Raw genomic sequence first — 23,873 nt, forward strand, 5'->3', positions numbered from 1 at the left:
GTATTTATTATTAACACGTGGACTGGTAACCAACAAACCTATGTACAGACAATTGTATCTAAGTTATTGGAGAACTAATGTTGTCCGTCCTGTTACCAACTGGCGCGTCCCATCAGTCACCTGATGTATATCTGGCTCCATGTGTGTCTGGCCAGCAAGGGCGAGATCCAGATTGCAACGACTTCCGAGCATCGCAAATCTCATGAGAGGCCTCACGCGAGACTCAACGGCCTCGTCGCATCTCTGAGCCCGGCGTGACGAGGCCATTCGATCACATCCTATGTTGCTATATGTACACAGACATTACAGGACACTATCTTCATGGAGAGGCATTTGGAAAGCATTTATACTCTTGTTTACTCAACACGACATTCAAATCATGTTGCTTGCATTATACGGAACTAAATAAACATAAATGACTAAAACCAGTGTTTCATAATTGTTTTGCTATAAATCCAGGGTAACATCAAGGCTTGTGATAATAAAAATGTATGCCTTCACTTAAACTGCAGTTTCCCTCTTTTACAGTGACCTATAAATTCAACAATGAAGTCAATTAAAAACTAAGCTTTGGTATCAATGTGCTTTGGTTACTATAGATCCAAACCATACATGGATATGAATAAAAATGGCACTAATAAAACAATGGGAGTTTCAACTGCAGTAACATTAAATGCCATTAGATGGCAACATGGAGAGCAGTGGCTGCCAAAGCATCAACAGCACCACTAACAGGCACATAGCGATACAGCAATCCTTTTAAAGCAATGTCTATCTATAAATGCAGTACTTTCTTATTTCTGTCAGCACGGTCCTTGACCTTTTGGCTTTGTCAACTTTCTTTTTCGCCATCCTTTTCTGCTTTCTCTTTGACTATATTTGTGTGTTTCTCCCTTACTAGCTAGTTATCATTTTTTTTTCAGAAAGACATAATAATAATAATCGCTTACTGTCACAAGTAGGCTTCATTGAAGTTACTGTGAAAAGCCCCTAGTCGCCACATTCCGGTGCCTGTTCGGGGAGGCCGGTATGGGAATTGAACCCGCGCTGCTGGTCTTGTTCTGCATTACAAGCCAGCTGTTTAGCCCACTATGCTAAACCAACTGTTTTAAACTAAGATCCCCATTTAATAATAATAATCTTTATCATGGGCACAAGTAGGCTTATATTAACACAGCAATGAAGTTACTGTGAAAATCCCCTAGTCGCCACACTGTGCGCCTATACACTGAGGGAGAATTCAGAATGTCCAATTCACCTTACAAACACGTCTTTCGGAACTTGTGGGAGGAAACCGGGGCACCCGGAGGAAACTTACGCAGACACGGGGAGAACGTGCAGACTCTGTCTAGACAGTGACCAAGCGGGACTTGAACCTGGGACCCTGGAGCTGTGAAGCAATAGTGCTACCCACTGTGCTACCATGCCGCCCGTTACAATACACAAATATCCTCTCCCCGAAGGGTCTCTGTTATAACCCTCAGGGACGTCACAAGATCAGGACAATCAGATTCCAGTGATTTCCTCTGAATATGAGTTCCCCGGTAATGAGGGGGTGGGGTTTCCCCCTTAACTAGGAGTTCAGCTTTCTCGTATAAAAACACCGTCTTGGGACCAGGTTGGGGAAAAGGCCCTTTGGGAAGTGGAGAGTGTAATATTGTGAATGAATAGAATCTTTGTTTTCTACCTGGCTGATCCACGTGTGCTGTTTTAGCGGATTCTACAGTCTCCCTCCTTGAACTGAACCCAGGTTGGGGTTTTTATGCTGTTAGGGCCCACCTTGTTAAAGGGGAAGCCCCGCCCCATTACTGGGGAAGTTCATATTCTTCGGAGGTCACAGTGAAATGAATGGTACACATCCCGTGGCCTCCATGGGGGTTGTAACAAAAAGTTACTCCGTGTATATACAAAATATGCGCATACAAAGACCATTATGGAAAACTACAATTCCCAGGAACTGTTGTGTGACCAAGGCCCATGCTGCAAGATATTTTTCACATAACTAATGACGGTACTGATAGGTGCCCTCATGACAGGCTACTTCTGACTAACAAGCACCCGATTTAAGTAATTAATTTCAGGTTATTGACCCCTCTACTAAGGGGTGAAGTTCCTTCCTATCTTACCTTATCAATGTCCCTCACAATTTTATACACATCAATCAGGTCCCATCTCAGCCCTAACCCGCCTCCTTCATAGCTGAAACGCTCCAGCCCAGGCAACATCCTGATGAATCTCCTCCGCAACTTTCATAGTGCAATCAAACCCTTCCTCCCGTGTGGCGACCAAAACTGCATACAGTACTCTAGCTGTGGCACAAGTTTTATACAACTCCATCATAATCTCCCTGCTCTTACATTCTATGCCTTGACTAATGAAGGCAATTATCCCATAGGCTTCTTAACCACATTACCTAACTGTCCTGCTGCCTTCAGGGACCCAAGAACATGGACTCCAAGATCCCTCTGGTCCTCTGTACTTCCTACCGTTGATTGTGCATTCTCTTGCTTTGTTAATCCCACCCAAAATGCATCACCTCACACTTTTCAGGGTTAAATTCCATTTTCCACTGTTCTGCCCATCTGACCAGGCTGCCTATATCATCCTGGTAGCTAAGGCTTTCCTCCTTGCTGTTGATCACACCACCAAATTTTGTGTTCTGTGATCTTACTGATTATACTTCCTTCTTTCGCATCTAAATCATTAATGCAAAATGCAAGGGACCCAGCACCGATTCCTGTGAAACACCACTGGACACAGGCTTCCAGTCACAAAATCAACCTACGACCACCAACTGCTGCCTCCTGTCCATGGGAACTGCATCTTCTATATTGCCACTAAGCTAATTTTGGATCCAATTTGGTAAATGGCCTTGGATCCCATGGGCTCTTACCTTCTTGACTAGTCTCCCATGCGGGGCCTTGTCAAAAACCTTACTGAAGTCCATGTAGATTACATCAATTGCACTGCCTTCACCCATTGCTATCATCCAAACCTTCCCTTAGTACTGACTTTCTGACCGCATGTCCACTCTGTCAAAACGAATGCCTATTTTCACACCCGTACTATCACCCACCCTTGCCCCTGACTCAGCCCATCTGCCACTGAGACCATCAATCACGCATTTGGCACTTCCAAGCTCAACTATTTCAATGTTCCCCTGTACTCTCCATATTCTCCAACTTACACAAACTCTGCTGCCAGTGTCCCACTGGACACCAAACTGTAAACAATCATCGACTGCCGCTGATGTCAATCAGAGTTTAAAAATGGACGACACTATTTCCTTGTTATAAATTGAATGTCAATTTTGAATAATAATAATCACTTATTGTGACAAGTAGGCTTCAATTAAGTTACTGTGAAAAGCCCCGAGTCGCCACATTCCGGCGCCTGTTCGGGGAGGCCGGTACGGGAATTGAACCCGCGCTGCTGGCCATGTTCTGCATTACAAGCCAGCTATTTAGCCCACTGTGCTAAACCAGCCCCTGGAATGAAGAAAAGGGAGTTTAACAGGTGAATTTGACCAGTTTCCTCTCAATTATTTCCAACTATTCACAAGGCTGTCCCATTGTGAATCTGTTACCATGGACAAAAGTCTTCCATTTCAGTCCCTTTTTGGTCCATTGTACCTATGCTGTAACTTCAACAGGGATATTGAGCTAGTAGTTAGGGGAGCACGGTGCACAGTGGTAAGCCCTGCTGCCTCACAGCGCTAGGGACCTGGGTTTGATTCCAATCTCTGGTGACTGTGTGGAGTTTGCACTTTCTCCCCTTGTCTGCGTGGGTTTCCTCCGGGTGCTCCGGTTTCCTCCCACAGTCCAAAGATGTGCAGGTTAGATGGCTTGGCTGTGAACAATTGCCCCTTCGTGCCCAAATGTTGGGTAGGGGTACAGGGCTAGAGCAGAGATTGGGCATACGTAAGAGTGCTCTTTTGAAGGGTCAGTACAGGCTCAATGGGCTGAATTTCCCTTTTCTACACTGAAGGGATTCCATGATTCTACTATTATCGTTTCAGCAGTGAGCCTTTTCTCGGGCCACACATTATCAGTCTGTGCCCACTATACACTGAAATCGTGGGCCACATATGCACAGCAAATGAGAGAGACGCCCACCCAACACCGACAACCAGGAAAATGACCTGCCACTTGCTTTTTAATTGGTCTGTTATACTGATGCTGAAACTCAGTTCAGCTTATGTTGTGAGACACGGGGCGGGAGGCTGTGCTCTCGCTGGTGCTGAACTAGGAGGCACGAAGGGCATGTCATAAGGTGGGATGATGGAGCGGCGGTCTTCCTCTGCCTTTCCCCCCCCCCCCCCCCCCCCCCCCCCCCCCCCCTCTGCTAGAATTAAGTTCTGGGTGGGAAGGCCCATGGTTGAGCTTAAAATTCCACCACCAATTGAGATCCTTAAGTGGCGAATAATCGTCCTGTCACCTCTGGTATTAGCCCAGCGGCAGGCAGGTTTGTTGTCATGTGGCACGTACGGCAAATGAACCTGTGCAGCCAGCTTGTCAGCTCCTGATGGAGAGCGGTGGGGTCCTGGGACTCCAGTAGGCGTTTTTCCTGCAGCAGCAACTGCCTCCCCTGTGGTGCTGCTGATTGGCCTGCAGCTCTCGGTAGGTATATTTTGGCCCTGGGGCGTGGGGGTCTTGATCCCAGGGGAAGCTCCAGCAGTAGCCTCGCCACTGCCTGATTGGTTGTGTTTCAGTAGGCCTTCTCGCAAAGAGGCAGCATGACTCTCCTGCCGGCTCTCGCGCCGACAGGTGGGACTTCCGATGCCTCACCAAGATTCCGCTCATGCTCTGCATTCAATATGTTCACCACAAACAGGGGTGTCTTTTTATGAATGAATTCATCCGTACATTTTCTTCAATGCCTCTCCTTACTCTGGCTGAAGCATGGTTCCGCCAATGTCAACATACCTAAGATACCCTATCCAAGCGACCACTTGAGTCAAGGCAGCCCATTTTGACGGCCATTTTGACTCGAGGTCGTCACAGCTGAAGTCTTTCCTGCCTTCACCTGATGCTCCCACTTTCCTGGCTGCAAACCCTGGAATGCAATGCTGAACTAGATCCTGGCTGATTAATGCCCTTCCTTTGCATCTTTCCAGATGAGACCAGCTAAATAAAACAAATGGACCTTCTTGGCCTATATGGCTTGGGAACCTCACCTGTTGTGCCACAAGGGAAAACAAAACATATCTTACTGAGGGCCGAAAGACATCTAATTGAATGGCGAAGCAGGTTTGAGCAGCTGAATGGCCTACGCCTGCTCACTTGTTCCTCCAGGCTTGACAAGGGATCAGTGAAAAGATAATTTACAATCGGAAGTTCCGAACAATATCAACCAAAATTCCTGACTTTTATAAATTGAGAAAAAAAATAGAGGTGAGTAAAAATCTAACACTTCTATGGCAGCACGGTGATGCTGTGGGTTAGCCCTGTTGCCTCACGGTGCCGAGGTCCCAGGTTCGATCCCAGCTCTGGGTCATTGTCCGTGTGGAGTTTGCACATTCTCCCCATGTTTGTGTGGGTTTCGCCCCCACAACCCAAAGATGTGCAGGCTAGGTGGATTGGCCACGCTAAATTGCCCCTTAATGGGTAAAAATTGTGTACTCTAAATATATATTTAAAAATCTAACACTTCTTACAAATATCTGTGTTTTCTTGCTAAAATTAGCTCTAGATTGGTATTCCAGATCCCATTTTGTTATAAGTGTTCAAGACAAGGAATGGGTCTGAGACCCTTAGCTCTCAGAATGGCTGTGTTCTTACAATATCTGTATTTTCTGCGAAAATTAGGTCTTGCTAGGTATTCCGGACCCTAGCTTGTTATAAGCATTCAAGACGAGGAATGGGTTAACTGAGATCTTGCTCTCAAGGTGCCTGGGGACTGTTTAGTATGATGTAAGGAGTAAAAATGGATTTTAAAAAAAAAACTTGCCATGATAGCAGCGCCAGAGTTTCAACATCTGGCTTAATGACAGGCAATTCAGTGAGATCAGACAAGACACTTCAAAGAGATGAAAAGTACAAGAATGGAGTCATATGCAGTACAACCCCTCAGCGTCTAGGAACAAAGACAACTACAAACTGCACATGGTCACTACTAACTCCAAGAGACCTGCACAAGGCACAGGATTCTACAAGAATGCACCAGAGATTGGTCCCAGGCGGGTATCACACTAATTATTACCACTCTCACACACATGCTCTCAGGAGCTAATTAGACCTTTAATATGCAAATACATGCAATTGCATATTAAATCTGGATGACAGAAAAACAGCTGGCAAAGAGGTATAAAAAATAAATGTCCACCTTAAAAGAGTTTTTCTTTTATTGTTGAATAGCTGTGATAGTTAATGAGGATTCTGAAGGAGTACATTAGTGATGGGTCAGGGGTTTGCATGATCTTTCCCCCTCCCCTGTCCCCCCCCCCCCCCAATTTCCGATACCCATTTCTCCTCTTTCTGACTTCTGACTTTGTCACTCTGTGACTTGTGTCTGTCCCTATTTGGAAAGAGTTGCCAGCTCGCCCCGTGGGCTGAGCATCCTGTCACCCAGAACTTCTACATTGGGAGAGGGCGTTGCAGTCTTGCCCCACTGTCATTGCCATTCAGTCCTGGCCATTCACACAGTGGCTGCAGGCAGCAGTTATAGAGCAGTCCAAAGACTTCCAGGCTACTGTGCGGGTTAAATAACATGGTGGTGCCCCGCGTTACTTACCTGCACCAAATAATGCAGCCTTCCCCAGTGCTGTATCGAAGCAGACTGAGGGACTGCTGCATTGTCGGAGGTTCGAACTTTCCAGACGAGATGCTGAACAATCTGCTTTCTCATTTGGACATTAAAGATCCCACAGCGTTATTTTCAAGAAGTGCAGGGGAGTTATTCCCGGTGCCCTGGCCAATGTTTATCCCTCAATCAACATCACAAAAACAGATTATTATCACATTTTGTTTGTGGGAGCTTGTTCTGTGCAAAATGGCTGCCATGGGGGAGCACGGTAGTACAAGTGGATAGCACTGTGGCTTCACAGTGCCAGGGTCCCAGGTTTGATTCCCCGCTGGGTCACTGTCTGTGCGGAGTCTGCACGTTCTCCCCGTGTCTGCATGGGTTTCCTCCGGGTGCTCCGGTTTCCTCTCACAGTCCAAAGACGTGCAGGTTAGGTGGATTGGCCATGTTACATTGCCCTGAGTGACCAAAAAGGTTAGGAGGGGTTATTGGGTTACGGGGATAGGGTGGAAGTGAGGGCTTAAGTGGGTTGGTGCAGACGCGATGGGCCGAATAGCCTCCTTCTGCACTGTATGTTCTATGTTCTATGTTCATGATTCCTACGTTACTACTGTTGCTAACTTTTCGGTTGGTTCAATTGCTCTGTTTTATTACCTTTGCTCTCGAGTCGCCAGGTATCTTTATGATACCGCCACGAGGTTCAAGTCCAAGTAATGATCAATACCTCAATACACCGACTAGTAAGATTCAAATCAAAGCACATTTATTATACACAGTAATCGCTACTCATGCATAAACTCTACTTTCTAGGCTATTTCTACAACTAACAGGCCTATACTTAGCTTCGGACTGGCCCACCAGGTCAGGGAAACAAATGGCCTTTCGTTCGGGTTCTGAGTCTGCGGGATTCGAAGTTGGTACGGATTGGTAGCTAGGAGTGCCTATCTCGTAGCGAGCGTTGACTTGAGACTTACTTCTTTTGGCGGTCACTGCACCGGTCACGGTCAAGGTTGGTTCGCGTTGCTGGGTGACCCGGGCAGGAAGAGAGAGCGAGTTGAACTTGGGGGCTTAACTTTATAGTCCCCAGGGGCTTCCCGCCTTTCGGGGCGGACCCTGTATCTGGTTCTAGGTGATTGGACTTTGTTCCAATCGCTTGGTTCGATTTCTCCAATACTGGAGCGGTTCCCTGATCGATGGGCGGTCTTGAGGTGTTCGTTAACCTCTTTTGTGTTGGCTCCTGCTGGTGCCGGGGAGTCTGGCTTAGTTTTGTGTGTCCCAAATGTTGCTATTGTTCCCGGGGATTGCTCATTAATATGTAGATGGCTGCTACATTATTATGCTGATGGTCGCTGGTATCGATGCTGTCTGGGCTTTTGCAGGGTTAAATACACAGCAAACCTGCACCTGCTGGTTTCTGCCTGTGTTGGCTGAATTTCCCTTCAGCCTTTGCCGTTCGCCATTTTAAATCGGGAGTTGGCCAATTTAGGTGGCTACACAACAATGGTACCCTTCTAAAGTACTTCATACGTTGTTAGATGCTTTGGGACAGGCTGAAGGCATTTTTTAAAAGTGAGATTAGGTGCTCACAATACGGAGTGAGGTTTAAACTCAGACTTATGACTCAGATTGTCCCAGTAGCGTTGTATTTGTGGTGAATGTATTCACCAGGAGATGTGGTGCCTGTGTAACCTTTAATCTTTAAGGATTGTGCTGGAACCCTGGTGGGCTCCGCCTCTGGCTCTGGCCCCCCGGGACGGTATATAGTCCTGCGCCGAGTGGGTGGCGCTCATTTGTACAGAAGTCACTGGCAGGCTAGTTCTTTGTGTAATAAAGCCTTTGTTCTCTTGTTCATATGGTCTCGCTGTAAATTGATGGTATATCAATTTATCACACAAACAACGTCACTATGGACGCCGCTCTCAAACCAGAAAAACTCGACTTAGACGCCCGTACCCCAGAAGCTAAGGGGATCTTCTCTCACTGGCTCCGCTGCTTCGAGGCCTACAATGGCTCCTCCGAAGCGCCTATCCCCGAAGCTCGCAAGCTGCACCTCCTCCACGCCCGGGTGAGCCATTGAATTTCAGTTTTGATCGAAAAGGCGGCCACGTACGAGGCAGCGGTCGTGATTCTGAAGAAGCGCTTCATCAAGCCTGTAAACGAGGTGTTCACGCGGCATCTTCTCACTACCCGCCGGCAGCGCGCAGGAGAATCTCTGGACGAATAGCTGGAAAACCTCACCCTACTCGCCAGAAACTGTAATTATCAAGACATGAAGGCTGAGGAGCACATGAAGCTGCAGACTGGGACACCTATGTGGCTGGGGTCCGCTCTAATTACGTCAGACAGTGACTGCTGGAAAACGGGGCTACCGACCTGCAGGACACGGTAAAACTAGCCACCTCGTTAGAGGTGGCCTACCAGAGCCTCAGTGCGTTCCCCGCGGACCCAGCGAGCCCCATGTGGGCCCCGCCGACGCGGATGTCGCCAGACCCGGCCACGTCATAGGCCTGTGCCACACGGCTGCCTGCCCAGACCGGGGGACCATCGTGCTACATCTGCGGCCAGGGCCAACACCCATGGCAGCGTTGCCCAGCCCGCTCCGCGACATGCAGCGACTGCGGCAAAAAGGGTCACTTTGCCAGAGCCTGTCTGGCCAGATCGAAAGCACAGAAGCCGAAAGCTCCTCAGGCCCGACCCATGGACTCACAGGCCCGCAGAGCCCGTAATGCGGCTGCGTGCCTGCCGGAAACACCCCCTTCAGACGCGTCATCAGCCACGTGCAACTCGTGGGGGCCGCCATTTTATAACTCAGATTCCTCCGACTACACTGATTAGGTGCGGCTGAAGCACCTGAGGAGTTCCATGATGGTCGTCCGGGTCAACGGGCACGAGACCCCCTGTCTTTTCAACTCCGGGAGCTTCGTACACCCCGGAATGGTAAGGCGCTGCTCCCTGCGCATCTAACCCGCATCTCAAATGATCTCCCTCGCCTCCGGATCCCATTCGGTTCAGATCCGGGGGTACTGTGTCGTGAACCTCGTGATACAGGGCGCTGAGTATGCTCTTTTTAAGCTGTATGTCCTCCCTCACCTCTGAGCCCCTCTACTGCTTGGACTGGACTTCCAATGCAGTCACTGAAGCCTGACCCTGAAGTTCGGCAGACCCATACCCCCCCTCAAGGTATATAGCCTAGCGACCCTTAAGGTCGCCCCCCCCCCCCCCCCCCCCTCGCTCTTCGCGAACCTCACCCCCGACTGTAAGCCCGTCGCCACCAGGAGCAAGCGGTACAGTGCCCAAGATATGACTTTCATCAAGTCAGAGGTCCAACGACTCTTGAGAGAGGGGGTCATCGAGGCCAGCAACAGCCCCTGGAGAGCTCAAGTGGTGGTTGTCAAGACGGGGGAAAATAAACGGATGGTGGTGGACTACAGCCAGACCATTAACCGGTTCACACAATTGGATGCATACCCCCTCCCCTGCATTGCGGAGATGGTCAACCAGATCGCGCAATACTGGGTTTTCTCTACGGTGGATCTGGAGTCTGCCTACCACCAGCTCCCGATTCGCCCGGATGATCGCCACGACACGGCTTTTGAAGCAGCCGGCCGACTCTTCCACTTCCTCAGGGTCCCTTTCGGCGTCACCAATGGGGTCTCGGTCATCCAGAGAATGATGGACCGAATGGTGGACCAGTACGGGCTGCGGGCTACATACCTGTACTTGGACAATGTCACCATCTGCAGCCATGACCAGCAGGACCACGATGCCAACCTTAAGAAGTTCCTCCAAACCGCCCAATCCCTCAACCTCACATACAATAGGGAGAAGTGCGTTTTCCGCACAACCCGGCTAGCCATACTCGGTATGTCGTGGAAAACGGCGTCCTGGGGCCTGACCCCGACCGCATGCGCCTCCTCACGGAACTTCCCCTTCCCCACAGCCTCAAGGCCCTCAAACGGTGCCTGGGGCTCTTCTCATACTACGCCCAGTGGGTCCCCAACTACGCGGACAAAGCCTGCCCACTTATTAAGACCACTATGTTTCCCCTGACGGCGGAGGCCCGCTCGGCCTTCAGCCACATCAAGGCCGATATCACTAAGGCCGCCATGCACGCGGTGGACGAGTCCATCCCTTTTCAGATAGAGAGCGATGCGTCAGACGTCGCCCTGCCTGCTACCCTCAACCAGGTGGGCCGGCCCGTAGCCTTCTTCTCTAGAACCCTCAATGCTTCCGAGATTCGACACTCCTCTGTCGAGAAGGAAGCGCAAGCCATTGTGGAAGCTGTGCGGCATTGGAGGCACTACCTAGCTGGTAGGAGGCTCACCCTCGTCACCGACCAACGGTCGGTAGCCTTTATGTTTATCAATGCACAGCGGGGCAAGATTAAAAACGATAAGATCTTGAGGTGGAGGATCGAACTCTCCACCTTCACTTACAATATTAAGTATCGTCCTGGGGAACTCAACGAGCCCTCAGATGCCCTGTCCCGCGGTACTTGCGCCAGCGTGCAGGAGGACCGACTGCGGGCTCTCCACAATGACCTCTGCCACCCAGGGGTCACCCGGCTTGTCCATTTTATTAAGTCCCGCAACCTGCCCTACTCCACAGAGGAGGTCAGAGCCATGACCAGGGATTGCCAAGTCTGCGCAGAGTACAAACTGCACTTCTATCGGCCAGACAAGGCCCATCTGGTAAAGGCCTCAGTATCGATTTCAAGGGGCCACTCCCGTCCACCAACCGCAATCTGTACTTCCTGACCATCAATGATGAGTACTCCCGCTTCCCTTTCTCTGTAGCTTGCCCCGACCTGACCTCGGCCACAGTAATAAAGGCCCTGCACAGCATCTTCACACTGTTCGGTTTCCCTGCACACATCCACAGTGACCGGGGCATATCGTTTATGAGCGATGAGCTGCATCAGTACCTGCTCGGTAAGGGTATCGCCTCGAGCAGGACTACCAACTACAACCCGCAGGGCAACGGGCAGGTGGAGAGGGAGAACGCGACGATATGGAAGGCCGTCCTTCTTGCCCTCCGGTCTAGAAGTCTCCCGGTTCCCTGCTAGCAGGTCCTCCCCGACGCGCTCCACTCCATTAGGTTGCTCCTCTGCACGATTGAGACCCCTCACAACCGCTTGTTTGTCTTCCCCAGGAAGTCCATCTCCGGGGTCTCGCTTCCATCTTGGCTGACAACTCCGGGGCCTGTCTTTCTCCTGAGGCATGTGAGGAGCCATAAGACCGACCCCCTAGTCGAGAGGGTCCAACTGTTGCACGCAAACCCCCATTACGCCTACGTCGGCACCCAGACGGAAGGCAAGATACAGTCTGCCTACGGGACCTGGCGCCCACTGATTCCCCTGCTAACGTGCCCCCCCCGCGTCCCAGCATCGCCTACCACCACCAGCCATGTCTCTTTCGCCCCCCTGTCCTCCCGTGTCTACGCCGCCCCCCGCACCTGCACTGCCCCCTGCGCCTTCACAGCAGCCACCCGCCACCCACCTGCCGACCACTACCCCGCACGCCGGGCGGAAGCTCCGAACAACACGCTCTCAGAGTCACCATCATCCATGAAGTCCGTGCCCGCCGCACCACCAGAGCTGAGGAGGTCTAAAAGGACGATCCGGCCTCCGGATAGACTGGACATTTGACCCACGTCACCCCCGCCGGACCTTCTGTTTTGTTTTAAACAGAGGGTGAATGTGGTGGATGTATTCACCAGGAAATGTGGTGCCTGTGTAACCTTTAACCTTTAAGGATTGAGCTGGAACCCCGGTGGGCTCCGCCCGCCCCCCCCCCCCCCCCCCCCCCCCCCCGGACAGTATATAGTCCTGCGCCCAGTGGGTGGCGCTCATTTGTACAGAAGTCACTGGCAGGCTCGTTCTTTGTGTAATAAAGCCTTCGTTTTCTTGTTCATATGGTCTCGCTGTGAATTGATGGTATATCAGTATTGAAAAATAAAATACCGACCATTTCTCTTTAAAAGTTCTGAAAGGATGAATAACTTCATATAAGAAATACTTGGCTATTCAGATTTTTTTTCGTTCCCTAATGTTTAACATAATAGGTCGGGATTTTATGTTTGACTGGGGTTCCTGTATCTCCCAGCATAAATGTCTGGGGTGATCTCATTCCCACTCTGCTCACTTGCCCTGCAGCCTTTTAAGAACCAGTGGGCCATTAATGACCTTGAGCTGAGCCTTCCAGCCCCATTGACAATCGTCACTGGAGCCAGACATAAGGTTCAGTCGGGATGGTTTTGTTAGGCTGGCAGGCCCTGGTGAGGGGATGAGGGAAATTAGGAGCTAGGGTGGACAGACCAGGAAGGAAGGGAAATATTTGGGGTGGGTGGAAGTAAGATTGGAAGATTGCCTCCAATGGACAGAGAGGCCCACAGTTATCCCATGGTACAGGTAGACAGCCCGACGCCAGAGCATTGATGTCCCTTTATCCTATAGGTGCCGCCCCAGACACGACCACTGCTGGCTGTGGCAGTGTTGAAGCTGCTGAGCTGCAAGCCTTCTGATTGGGATAAGAGCTCTTGGGGGAGGAACCATCCTTAATAGCACAGCATCTCTGGTGGCCATAGATGCCTCCCTGAGTCCCTTTTATCGCCAAAACCAGGTCCTGTCCCACTAAAATGCAGCTGATATTTTATCTTTATTGTACAATGTTCAAGTCACTAAGTCACATCAGACCATCAAAGTTTAAAGCAGTAAAATGACTGCTGCAGACTTGCATCATCATACCCCTCCTGTACATTATGGAACACAGGGCATCACGTGGAAGCCCTCACTCTAACTAGTTAAGGGGCCCGAGAATTGAAAGCAAAAAGAGCAATGGGCACAAAACATGCCTGGAATTCCAAGCCAATATGCATTGCTCTTTTTGAAACAAAATAAGATGGAAATCTTAGGGAGGTAATTTTGACCCCAAAAATGTGTGGGTTTGTTTTGGGTAGGAGGTTAAAAAGCTAAAATTCTCAAAGTTACTTAACCCATTTCAACCTCATCCACCTCTGGATTTATTGGAGGCAGGATGAGGGGCGGTTAACCAATCAGCTTGCAGGAGGCAGTGCTATATTGTTATAGTGTTTTAAAATGATTTAGGAACTGTATTGTTCATATGCACATATACATGTGTATCCAGGGGGCCATGTCACTCACTACTGCATTACAATCTATGGACTGAACCCAGATTGCATAATTCTGTCATTCACGTTCATAGATGTGAAAAATGAACTCGATGTAAACTCCAGTGTCTGTGTAAAAAAAAGTGTGCCTATTTTAGACCTGAGAATCAGAAGACATGCATGTAGATTGGTTATTCAAATATTTTAATGAGGCAGAATGCTATAATTAACAATTTTTCTGGCCCTGGGAAAGTCGGCAGGTAAAAGGAGGTGAGAAGGGTGGGGTCCCATTGTGCAAGTGCTTTTACAATACCATTTCTGAGCCAGGAGGGTCAGGAATGTTTGTTCCGGACGTAGCATCCTGCTCTGCAATTTGCCATGATCAGGCACCCCGCTCACCCACACACACCCTCCCCAGCCACCCCTTCACCCCTGCAGCGCCCCTCCAACTACTGCCCTATGCCACCCCACACACAGTCTCTTCCACCACCTCCCCCTCTGGAGAAGACCTAACTGTTTTCCGCCACCTTGGTTGCTGACTTGTGTTGCAGGTTTTCCCACCCGACAAGCAGCCAACCTGCCCATCAGGCTGACTGTCAATGGAGAACCTACAGAAGAACATTTGAAACACTACAGTACCTTTGGAAAACCTATAATTCCCAACCCCTCCTCCCACTGCCAAGCGCACATTCAGCCCCTGAAGCCTCAGTTGTCACCGAGACGAAGAGACAGTGCTCAGATTAAGTCACGACACGGTTTGAAATTGGCGCACATGTAGGTCTGAATGAAGGGAGAAGGCATTTGCTGACCTGGCCTGTGGCCCTTCACAATGTTGGACTGCTGCAGAAATAGCAAAAGGTGTACTCAACTGATCAAGCACTACCAGTTGAACACTGGTTAACAGTCTCCTTTTAATCTGTAAAGGAAGAATTCAGTGTCTGACTAATTAAACCATTGTATAATTATAGCGAAGCAAAGCTGGCTTTTCGTTTTTTTTTGATCTCGCAAATTCACCTGGGGGTTCCTTTATTGGGTCAGCTTGATGCTTAACTGCTGGTAATATCCCAGCAGTCTTTGGGGAGGGCCACAAATCTAATTGTTCAGAGTTTAGGTTGCTTGGCAACTGCAAGTGGAGAACTGTAATTACTTAAATTCAATAAGTCCTTTTTTTGTGTGTAACAGAAAGGACAGTGGTGGTCGACTGGTGTGTTCATTAAGACATAGGGTACAGCTGTGAGGAAACCACCATAAATGAAAACATGTGTAATGATAGCTGTGGGACATGGCCTCTCATGGGTACTGCAAACAGCTGTACAAGTCTGAAGAAGAAGAAGAAAACATAGTAGAAGCCATATTTTGCAGACAAATACTTAGCCAACTCAGTTGACACACTGAGGTGTGCAAATGTGCTTGTGATAACACAATAAAGGATAATGCAATATTTTTTCACAAAAAATATGGAAATTGCTGCAAGCATGGGACGTATTTCCGGAATCAATATTTATTTTCTGCCAAACACCAAAACAATTTATTTTCTTCCAAATTTATCTTTCCTTTCTTTTCTGCAAACACGCCCACCAATTTCAAGACTGGATGGAGTGAGCGAGCAACCTGCACCCAATCTTTTTCTGATTGCAGGAGTCACAGAAAGTTATGGAAGGGGAGGGTGGGGTGATTAATTCCCCTCTTGCACTCTGTACCTTGCCCCGGGGATCGAGAATTCAAAATTGTAGCCAACTCCATCATATCTAAAGAGCCACCAGGAGGCCTTTACAATGCTAATCGGTTACAAATAATTTGGGCTATCTTTGTTACAGGGAGAAGGGGTTGATGCACGATCAATCACTACTGAAGCGAGATTGTAGTCCAATTGAAGGCTTTAATGAACAAGTAGTTACCCCAGCAGCTCCGGTACAGAATGACTGCTGTGGGTGGAACACAGACTCTTATGCTCCGCCTGCTGGGAGGAACCAGCAGGTAGGTTCTACCACTCATACTACAGTATAAGGTACATCCCACCTAGGTACCGCAATACCCCTAATGTAGCCTACCACAGGGGTTACTGACTAAAACATGTCCTCATTAAGGGCCAACTGAAGTATTCCACATAAGGAAAATAAGTGTTACAGGTACTCAATAAGTGGAGTTGAAATAACCAAAGGAGAAGCCAAAAGAGCCTTATTGGATGCAATGAATACCGTGTCCAAACAATACGCAGCGGGAACAAATAAAGCCAATAGAATATTGAACCAAATAGCCCAAGCTATTAGAGGGGGTTGTTAGAGGAGGTTGTGACCAAACATTTTTGGTTAGATTACACTAATTGTTTCTGATGGCAGAGAACAAAGGAGGTATTCAAAGGCTGGAGTCAATGCAGATTAGAGCCACAAGCCAGAGGCCTGATATCAAAGGTATAAGTATAAGAAAAAGTTGGAGAAACCTGGGCTTTTTAGTGAAGAAAACTATTGGATGACAAAGAAGTAAAGACAGACAAAAGAATGGACAGGGTTGATCCGGAATGTTACATGAAATAAAATTGTTTAGTATGACAATGTGACAATTGAAAATGACAGGTTCATTACAGCAAAATGTAAAAATTAGACTAATCTTAGGCCATTCGCCACAAAAAAGGGCTAATGGGCCAGATTATATAGGTCAGGGGTAGGCGGGACAGCAGGTGTGTGGGCCTTTAAGGACACTGTGTCACCAGTCACTGCCTGCTCCCATCGCAATATTATAAGCGAATGGGGAGGCATCAGGCCAGCTACCTGCCTAAGAAACAATTGAGGTCCTCAAATGTGCAAATTAATGTTCACTTAAGGGTCTCATACCATTACCACTAGAATTAACAGGTGATGGGAGAGGCCTGGACTCAATGTGGAGCACCACAACATTGTCCCTGAGGGCTAGCCGGTGAACAGGGCTTGCCAACTTTACAGGTTCTGGATGCTATTTTGAGGCCCCCTCTCTCTTTCCTCCCCTCCCCACCTTCCCCCCTTCGCCCCCCCCCCCTTCCCCCCACCGCCGCCCCTCCCACTGCACCAACAACACACTGTCCAAAATACCCTCACCCACCACTTCACCGGGCTCTGCCAGCCTGGCCCTGCGAGATCCTGGGTTTACTTAAATTTGGGGGCACCCATGTTTGCCCTTCCTTCTGGGTATCCTGCAGTACTGGCAGTGGGCACTTCTCCCAGTGGCGCCGTTGGTGCTGCGGACTGTCACAGATCAGCAGCTCCCGGAGACGACACTTCCTCCCAAAGAGGGGTGGAATCCTCGCCTGCCTTAATAGTTGAAGAGCCACCGGTTGAAAAATTAATGCAGGTTACCCCCCCCCCCCCCCACACACACACACACACAAGCAGAGGCAGACTCACCCTTGACATTTAAGTTGAGGAATGGGGATCCAGCCATCGGTATATGATCCAGCCTAATGTGTGGAATATACACTCAGACTGAAATCTCTGTGATTTAAAATGGATGTTCCGGAGAACTTCAAGGTATTTCTGGATGATTGAGCGTACTTTTGAAACTTTGCTTTTAAAGATTGGTCCTGCTCCATATTAAAATCAAAAGGCTGTTAACATGAAGCTCGGGTTCATAAAGCAACTGAGCAAAGGAACAAAGCTCCTTAAATAAAATGTAGCAAAAAGGTTTCAGCTCCTTGGAAGGAATATGGAATAACGAAAACAAACCAGCGATCCAAAATCAGGGCCAGGAATCACCCCAGAAACGTGATTATCCAGGATGGCTGTCTAGTTGGGAAAATGTCAGCAATTACACAGTTTTGTGTATCAATTTGCCATGCATACCATTGAGACCCCAAGGCATGGAAATTCATTTGAATCACATTTAATATTGCTACAGATGTTTATAATTGATTCAAAGTAAGCACACCTTTGCATCAAACTGTATTCTGCGCTACCAGTCATTTCAATCCTTAAATTAAATCTACTTGCCTGCTGCTTGCCTGCTACACTGACATAATTTAGTGTATTGCGATATTTTAAATAAATATTACAGGTAAAGATCTTTGCTGAAATGCTACAACACGTCGACCTTCACACATTCCACTCTACCTATTCATTTTGGTGCATCAGTGAAGGGGTGTCGGTGGAATATCATTTTAGGTTCCAAGAGTAGACACATAATAACATGTCAAATGCATTACGAACCTGCTATTGGGTAATAAGCTATTTTTTAGTTAAAAATATGATCTACATTTCTACAGTGCTCCTTGCATATGGAAAAAAGCTCTTGAATTACTCCACAGGAAGCAGGAAATAAGATTTTGAATCAAAAACACAGCAGCTTTTTTAATTTACACTCGAAGATACAGAAACTCTAGTCACTTGACTAGTCCATTAAAAAGAAATTGATTCAGAAATATGTATTATAAATTCAATATCTAACTTTAAAGTGGCACAACAGGCATACTGAAGTGTCATCACATTATTTTTTCCAGCTTACCAAAATATATATCTTCTTCTACACTCAGTTGCATTTATATAGTATTGTACCACATCACTAAGAAGCAGTTCTCAACACAGAAAATACTGTTAGTATGCATCCCCAAGTCAGCAAATAGCAAGGTCCTATAATAAAATTAATGAACAGCAATTGGGCTGGATCTTGCTATAAAAGTAACAATGAGGCTAACAGGCTGGAGCTTTATGTAAAATCAGATATCAATTTGCAGCGACCACCTATGCGCAGTTAACGTGGAAGTCAGCAGATTGCTGGCTGAAATATCTGATGTGGAGATGCCGTCGTTGGACTGGGGTGAGCACAGTACGAAGTCTTACAACACCAGGTTAAAGTCCAACAGGTTTGTTTCGATGTCACTAGCTTTCGGAGCGCAGCTCCTTCCTCAGGTGAATGAAGAGGTATGTTCCAGAAACAAATATATAGACAAATTCAAAGCTGCCTGACAATGCTTGGAATGTGAGCATTAGCAGGTGATTAAATCTTTACAGATCCAGAGATGGGGTAACCTCAGGTTAAAGAGGTGTGAATTGTGTCAAGCCAGGACAGTTGGTAGGATTTCGCAGGCCAGATGGTGGGGGATGAATGTAATGCAACATGAATCCCAGGTCCCTGTTGAGGCCACACTCATGTGTGCGGAACTTGGCTATAAGTTTCTGCTCGGCGATTCTGCGTTGTCACGTGTCCTGAAGGCCGCCTTGGAGAACGCTTACCCGGAGATCAGAGGCTGAATGCCCTTCCAGTCGGGGAACACTTCAGCAATCAAGGGCATTCAGCCTCTGATCTCCGGGTAAGCGGACAATCCCCTAGTCGCCACATTCCGCCGCCTGTTCGGATACGCAGAGATAGAATTCAGAATGACCAATTCACCTAACAGTACGTCTTTCTGGACTTGTGGGAAAAAATGGAGCACCCGGAGGAAACCCACGCAGACATGGGGAGAACATGCAGACTCCGCACAGACAGTAACCCAAGCTGGGAATCGAACCTGGGTCCCTGGCGCTGTGAAGCAACAGTGCTAACCATTGTGCTACCATGCCACCCGAGTATTCTCCGGGGCCTCGGTGATTCTCCGCCTCAGTGATACACCATCAATAATAGACGACGAGTGATAAACGTAACTGAGGCTTTAATACACTAAACAGCAAGCCTCTTGCCTCTGGACCTGAACTGGATCCGGAGGCGGAGACTTGCCACTTTTATACAGAAGCCCCGAGGGGAGGAGCCACAGGTGGAGCCAGCCTGGACAAGCCCAGGCATGTGCAACACAGCACAGTGAATATAATACAATGAACACAATAACGTGGTTTACCACACTCAGCCAAGAGGTATTACTGACAGCCATCCAACTGGGTGTTCCCTGCATATGAGCTGGCCAATCCATCACACTGTACCACCAAAACCTTGGGGTGGCAGAGGTGGGGACCAGGTGTGGGGTGGGAGGGGTGGGGGGTGATTGGGCGAGAGAGAGGAGGAGGAAGGGGCCGGGTACCGAGGCGATGTGCGGTGTCCAACCTGGGGGTCCCGGCTCGCGACCACCTCCACCATAGGCCCATCTCCCTCCACCTTCCTCCCCCCCCCAGCACCCCCTCTGAAGCCAGCCCAGCCCAGCTCAGCCCATCCCTCGCACCCGTCTGAAAGAGCACAGAGGCAGGTTGGAACATTTGTTTATTTAACAACGAACAACGCTAATGATGCACATCAGGTGGAGGCAGGAGCCCCAGACGAGACAGCAGTCAGGGGCTGCAGGATCCCAGGACACAGCTGGGTCCCAGCCTGATGCTAAGCTTGTGGTACAGTAGTACCTCCGCTCATGGACATGATAGGGAGTGCCTGAGACATTCAGAGGGAGATGTCAGTGTCACTCTAGCAGATCCATAGCCAATTGGAGGAGTCCCAGAGGCTAAGGGCGCTGGCAATGAGTGGCACTGAGGCCAACATGGCTAGGTTGGCGACCGCAGTGGAGAGCCTGGTGCATGGCATTGGCACCATGACACCAAGGTGTCCAAGGCATCGCGCAGGTCTCGGCAGAATGTTCGACTCAGTGGTGGATGTGACCTAGTACCAGGTTGACATTGATGAGGTTCTGCAGGACATATCCGAGGTGCTGAGGAGCATCGTTGAAGTCATCGACATAATGGTGCGTATCATGGGGAGCCGCCAGGACTGGCAGAGCCAGATGATGCAGGGGCAGCCGGGCTCGAGCCAGCTGTCCCTCAGTCGCAAGGTGAACCCGAGGGCCCAATGGGCACCGACCAGGAGGAAGGGGTGCGAGTGCCAACGTGGACCCATCCCATATTTTTATAACCATTATGATGCCCCCCAACATCTCTTCCCCCTCACCCTCCTGTGGCGACCCATCCCTAAGGGTCCCCCATCCCCAGCCAAGGTCCCCCAGCCCAAGCTGAGGGTTCCCCACTCCCCACCGAGCACTGGGGTGGCTAGCCCAACACTCCCAGGCTCTTTGCCTGTGAGCAAAGATGGCTACTCACCTCGATCCCCACAGAAACTCTTCCACCAGGTTCACGTTTTTCAAAAGGAGTATTAATCGGCGGCGGTATGAGCCCTTGCCGGGGAGGCAGCTGAATGACAGGAGGCCGTTGGATATGGGGTCGCTCTCATTAATTGTATGGAAATGGGTCTCAAGTGCTAATAATTGGTTCCTCACCACGCTACGGCAAGATCCCGATTTCGCCTACGGGAGCGGGCCGGTTGCATCGTAAAATGTTTGGCACCTGATGTGGGTCTCGTTCTTGGCCTCTCCCGCTATTCACCGGCCTCGTTTCGCTAGAGCAAGAGCATAGCAAGGCTGGAGAATCGTGCCCTTAGTTTCTGAAATGGAGAATCCCGCCCATCATTTTCCCATCTACAAGCTAATACAGTACCTGTTACTCTAGGTAAATAGACTGGTGGGCGCTATAAGAACTAACCATAGATTACATATTCATGTATAAATTAAATAAAACACATATAGCTTATATCATAAGCCTCAGCTTAAACCATGATATTATTATTTAATGGAGATGCATTTTTAATTGAATAGGTGAACAATCATAAGTTGACAGTTTAGAAGGGGCGGCACAGTGGCAAAGTGGTTAGCACTGCTGCCTCACAGCACCAGGGACCCAAATTCAATTCCGACCTTGGTTGCCTGTCTGTGTGGCGTTTGCACGTTCTCCCCGTGTCTGCGTGGGTTTCCTCCGGGTGTTCCGGTTTCCTCCCACAGTCCAAAGGTGTGCAGGTTAGGTGGCTTGGCTATTCTAAATTGCCCCTTAATATCCAAAAGATGGGGTTATGGGGGCAGGACTGAGTGGGCCTAGGTAGGGTGCACCTTCGGAGAGACAGTGCAGATGCAGTGCCGCCTGCACTGCAGGAATTTCTATGGTTCTATTCTATGATTCGAAGTAGTCATTGAGCCCATTTTGTCTGTGCGTCTTCATTGCTCGGGTAGCCTTGAACTAATCCTATCAACCTGCTCTCTCACCGCAGTCCTGCATCTAAATCTTCATCAAATATTCATGAACTTTCCTCTTAAAATATTAAATGGTCTGCACCCCAACTACAAGCTGTGACAAATCTTTCCATGTTTCGTCAACTCCGAGTAAAGGATTTTTCTTCTAAGCTCTACCCCATTCTCTTAATAACAGGTTCTAATTGATGACCTTTGGTCATTGGCTTCCCAAGGTTAATAAAGAATAAATGTTTTCCCTATTAACCCAAACAGAACCCTTTAATAATGTTTTTTTCAAAAGTCTTCCTTTAGCCATCTCTGTTCCATGGTATCATGCAATCCTGCTGAATGTATGCCCTTACTAGAATGGGATAACCCAACTGATGGCCCCCAGATAGAACGCATGAAATTTAGGCGGGGAAATGAATGGACTGACTCTCAGCGCTTATGTTCACTTCTTTCAAGTTATGATGAAAAACGCTTCGGACAAGGTGCCCCACTGTAATTGACACCCATTGAACTGTGCCTAGCCCAGTGCCAATGTTGTGAGGAGATGGGTTAGAAATGGCAGAAAAAGGAGATTTAAAAAAACAGAAACCGCTTCAACGATCATGTCATATTTCATATGTGCATTTATCTTTTCAGCACACTCGGAATATCATCAATGCATCTTGAGCTATTTCAACTTTCATCAAAATTGGTATTGTTCCTACTTGAGCCTGGGCTGACACAAACATGGGTGGCAAGGTAGCACAGTGGTTAGCACTGTTGCTTCACAGCTCCAGGGTCCCAGGTTCAATTCCCGGCTTGGGTCACTGACTGTGTGGAGTCTGCACGTTCTCCCTGTGCCTGCGTGGGTTTACTCCGGGTGCTCCGGTTTCCTCCCACTAGTCCCGAAAGACGTGCTGTTAGGGAATTTGGACATTCTGAATTCTCCCTCCGTGTACCCGAACCGGCGCCGGGATGTGGCAACTAGGGGCTTTTCACAGTAACTTCATTGCAATGTTATTGTAAGCCCACTTGTGACAATAACGATAAAGAAGAATCTGTTGTTCTTGCCACCGTGATTACAGGTGCACCAAGCGAATTTGAAAGGACAGTACCTCGCACCAAATAGTCACTTGCTGACCAACCCTTGCCTACTTACTGTCTCACCCAATGGTTCCTTGTCCAAGTCCAGTCTGGCCAGTGAGTGGTTTAGTCTCAGTGCGAGAGACAGGGCCATCAGGCCTCCAGTTCTAATTCTGTTCCTTCGCAGATCCAGCCTTATGATCCCAGCACTCTCTACTATAAACTCGGCCACAGCAATGGCACCTAAAGATTAATACAAAGACAAATTAATGGAGTTGATGTGTCGGCACCAAGGACATATTCAGAAATTTAAGAGTCTATTAATAGAACGAGCAAAAGGCAAAATACAAGATGCCGGGAATCTGAAAGTTAGAAGAGGCTGGAATTGCTCAACAAGCCAAACAGCTTTTGTTGAGAAAATAAGAGATTGGGCATTACAGGTATAAAACCTTTTATTCTGCAGTAAGATTTTAACACTGGAAATATCAACAATTTTGTGTTTTTTTCATCGCATGGACCTGATTTTGCTGAGTATCTCCAGTGCTTTCTATTTTTGTTACTCCTTAAAAGTCACACTCTGAAAAGTTCATAGCAAATGACTCAACCATGCTGGCATGACATGCCTCTGTCCTTTCGTTTAATAAAGCACTTAACCCTTTCATTTTAAACAAGGTAGTGTTAGAGTCACAACAAAGGATAGAGCAATTTCAAATGAATGTGTCACCAAAGGTAAATAGCAGAATTTTAACCTCTTAATATCTTTAAAATGCTGCACGTTCCCCATTTAAAAAGTTAAAAGTAGGGTATAGACTGATAATAGGTTACAAATACTTGGTTCTAGCCAGAAGGTAAGATTCAAACTGACTGGACTGGGCAATTACAGTTTTCAGCAATAATCCGAGGGGAGGAAACTCGAGCAGCACCTCACCCATTGCACCATCTGTGCACAGATAAAGGTCAAAGAAAAAGCTTCAACTCACAGGTAGCACTAGGATCC

At 48.3% G+C, this 23,873-nt stretch overlaps 1 protein-coding gene across 1 annotated transcript in view; it reads right to left on the reverse strand.

Moving 5' to 3' along the window:
- LOC140407631 (uncharacterized) overlaps window positions 1-23,873 on the reverse strand; it is a 133,858-nt gene that overhangs the window by 24,077 nt on the left and 85,908 nt on the right. Inside the window, exon 9 of the mRNA XM_072494973.1 lies at window positions 22,953-23,119. Within this exon, the coding sequence (XP_072351074.1) occupies window positions 22,953-23,119 (167 nt within the window). The remainder of the gene's footprint in view (window positions 1-22,952; window positions 23,120-23,873) is intronic.

The sequence above is a fragment of the Scyliorhinus torazame genome, chromosome 2, assembly GCF_047496885.1.
Source record: "Scyliorhinus torazame isolate Kashiwa2021f chromosome 2, sScyTor2.1, whole genome shotgun sequence".
NCBI lineage: Eukaryota > Metazoa > Chordata > Chondrichthyes > Carcharhiniformes > Scyliorhinidae > Scyliorhinus > Scyliorhinus torazame.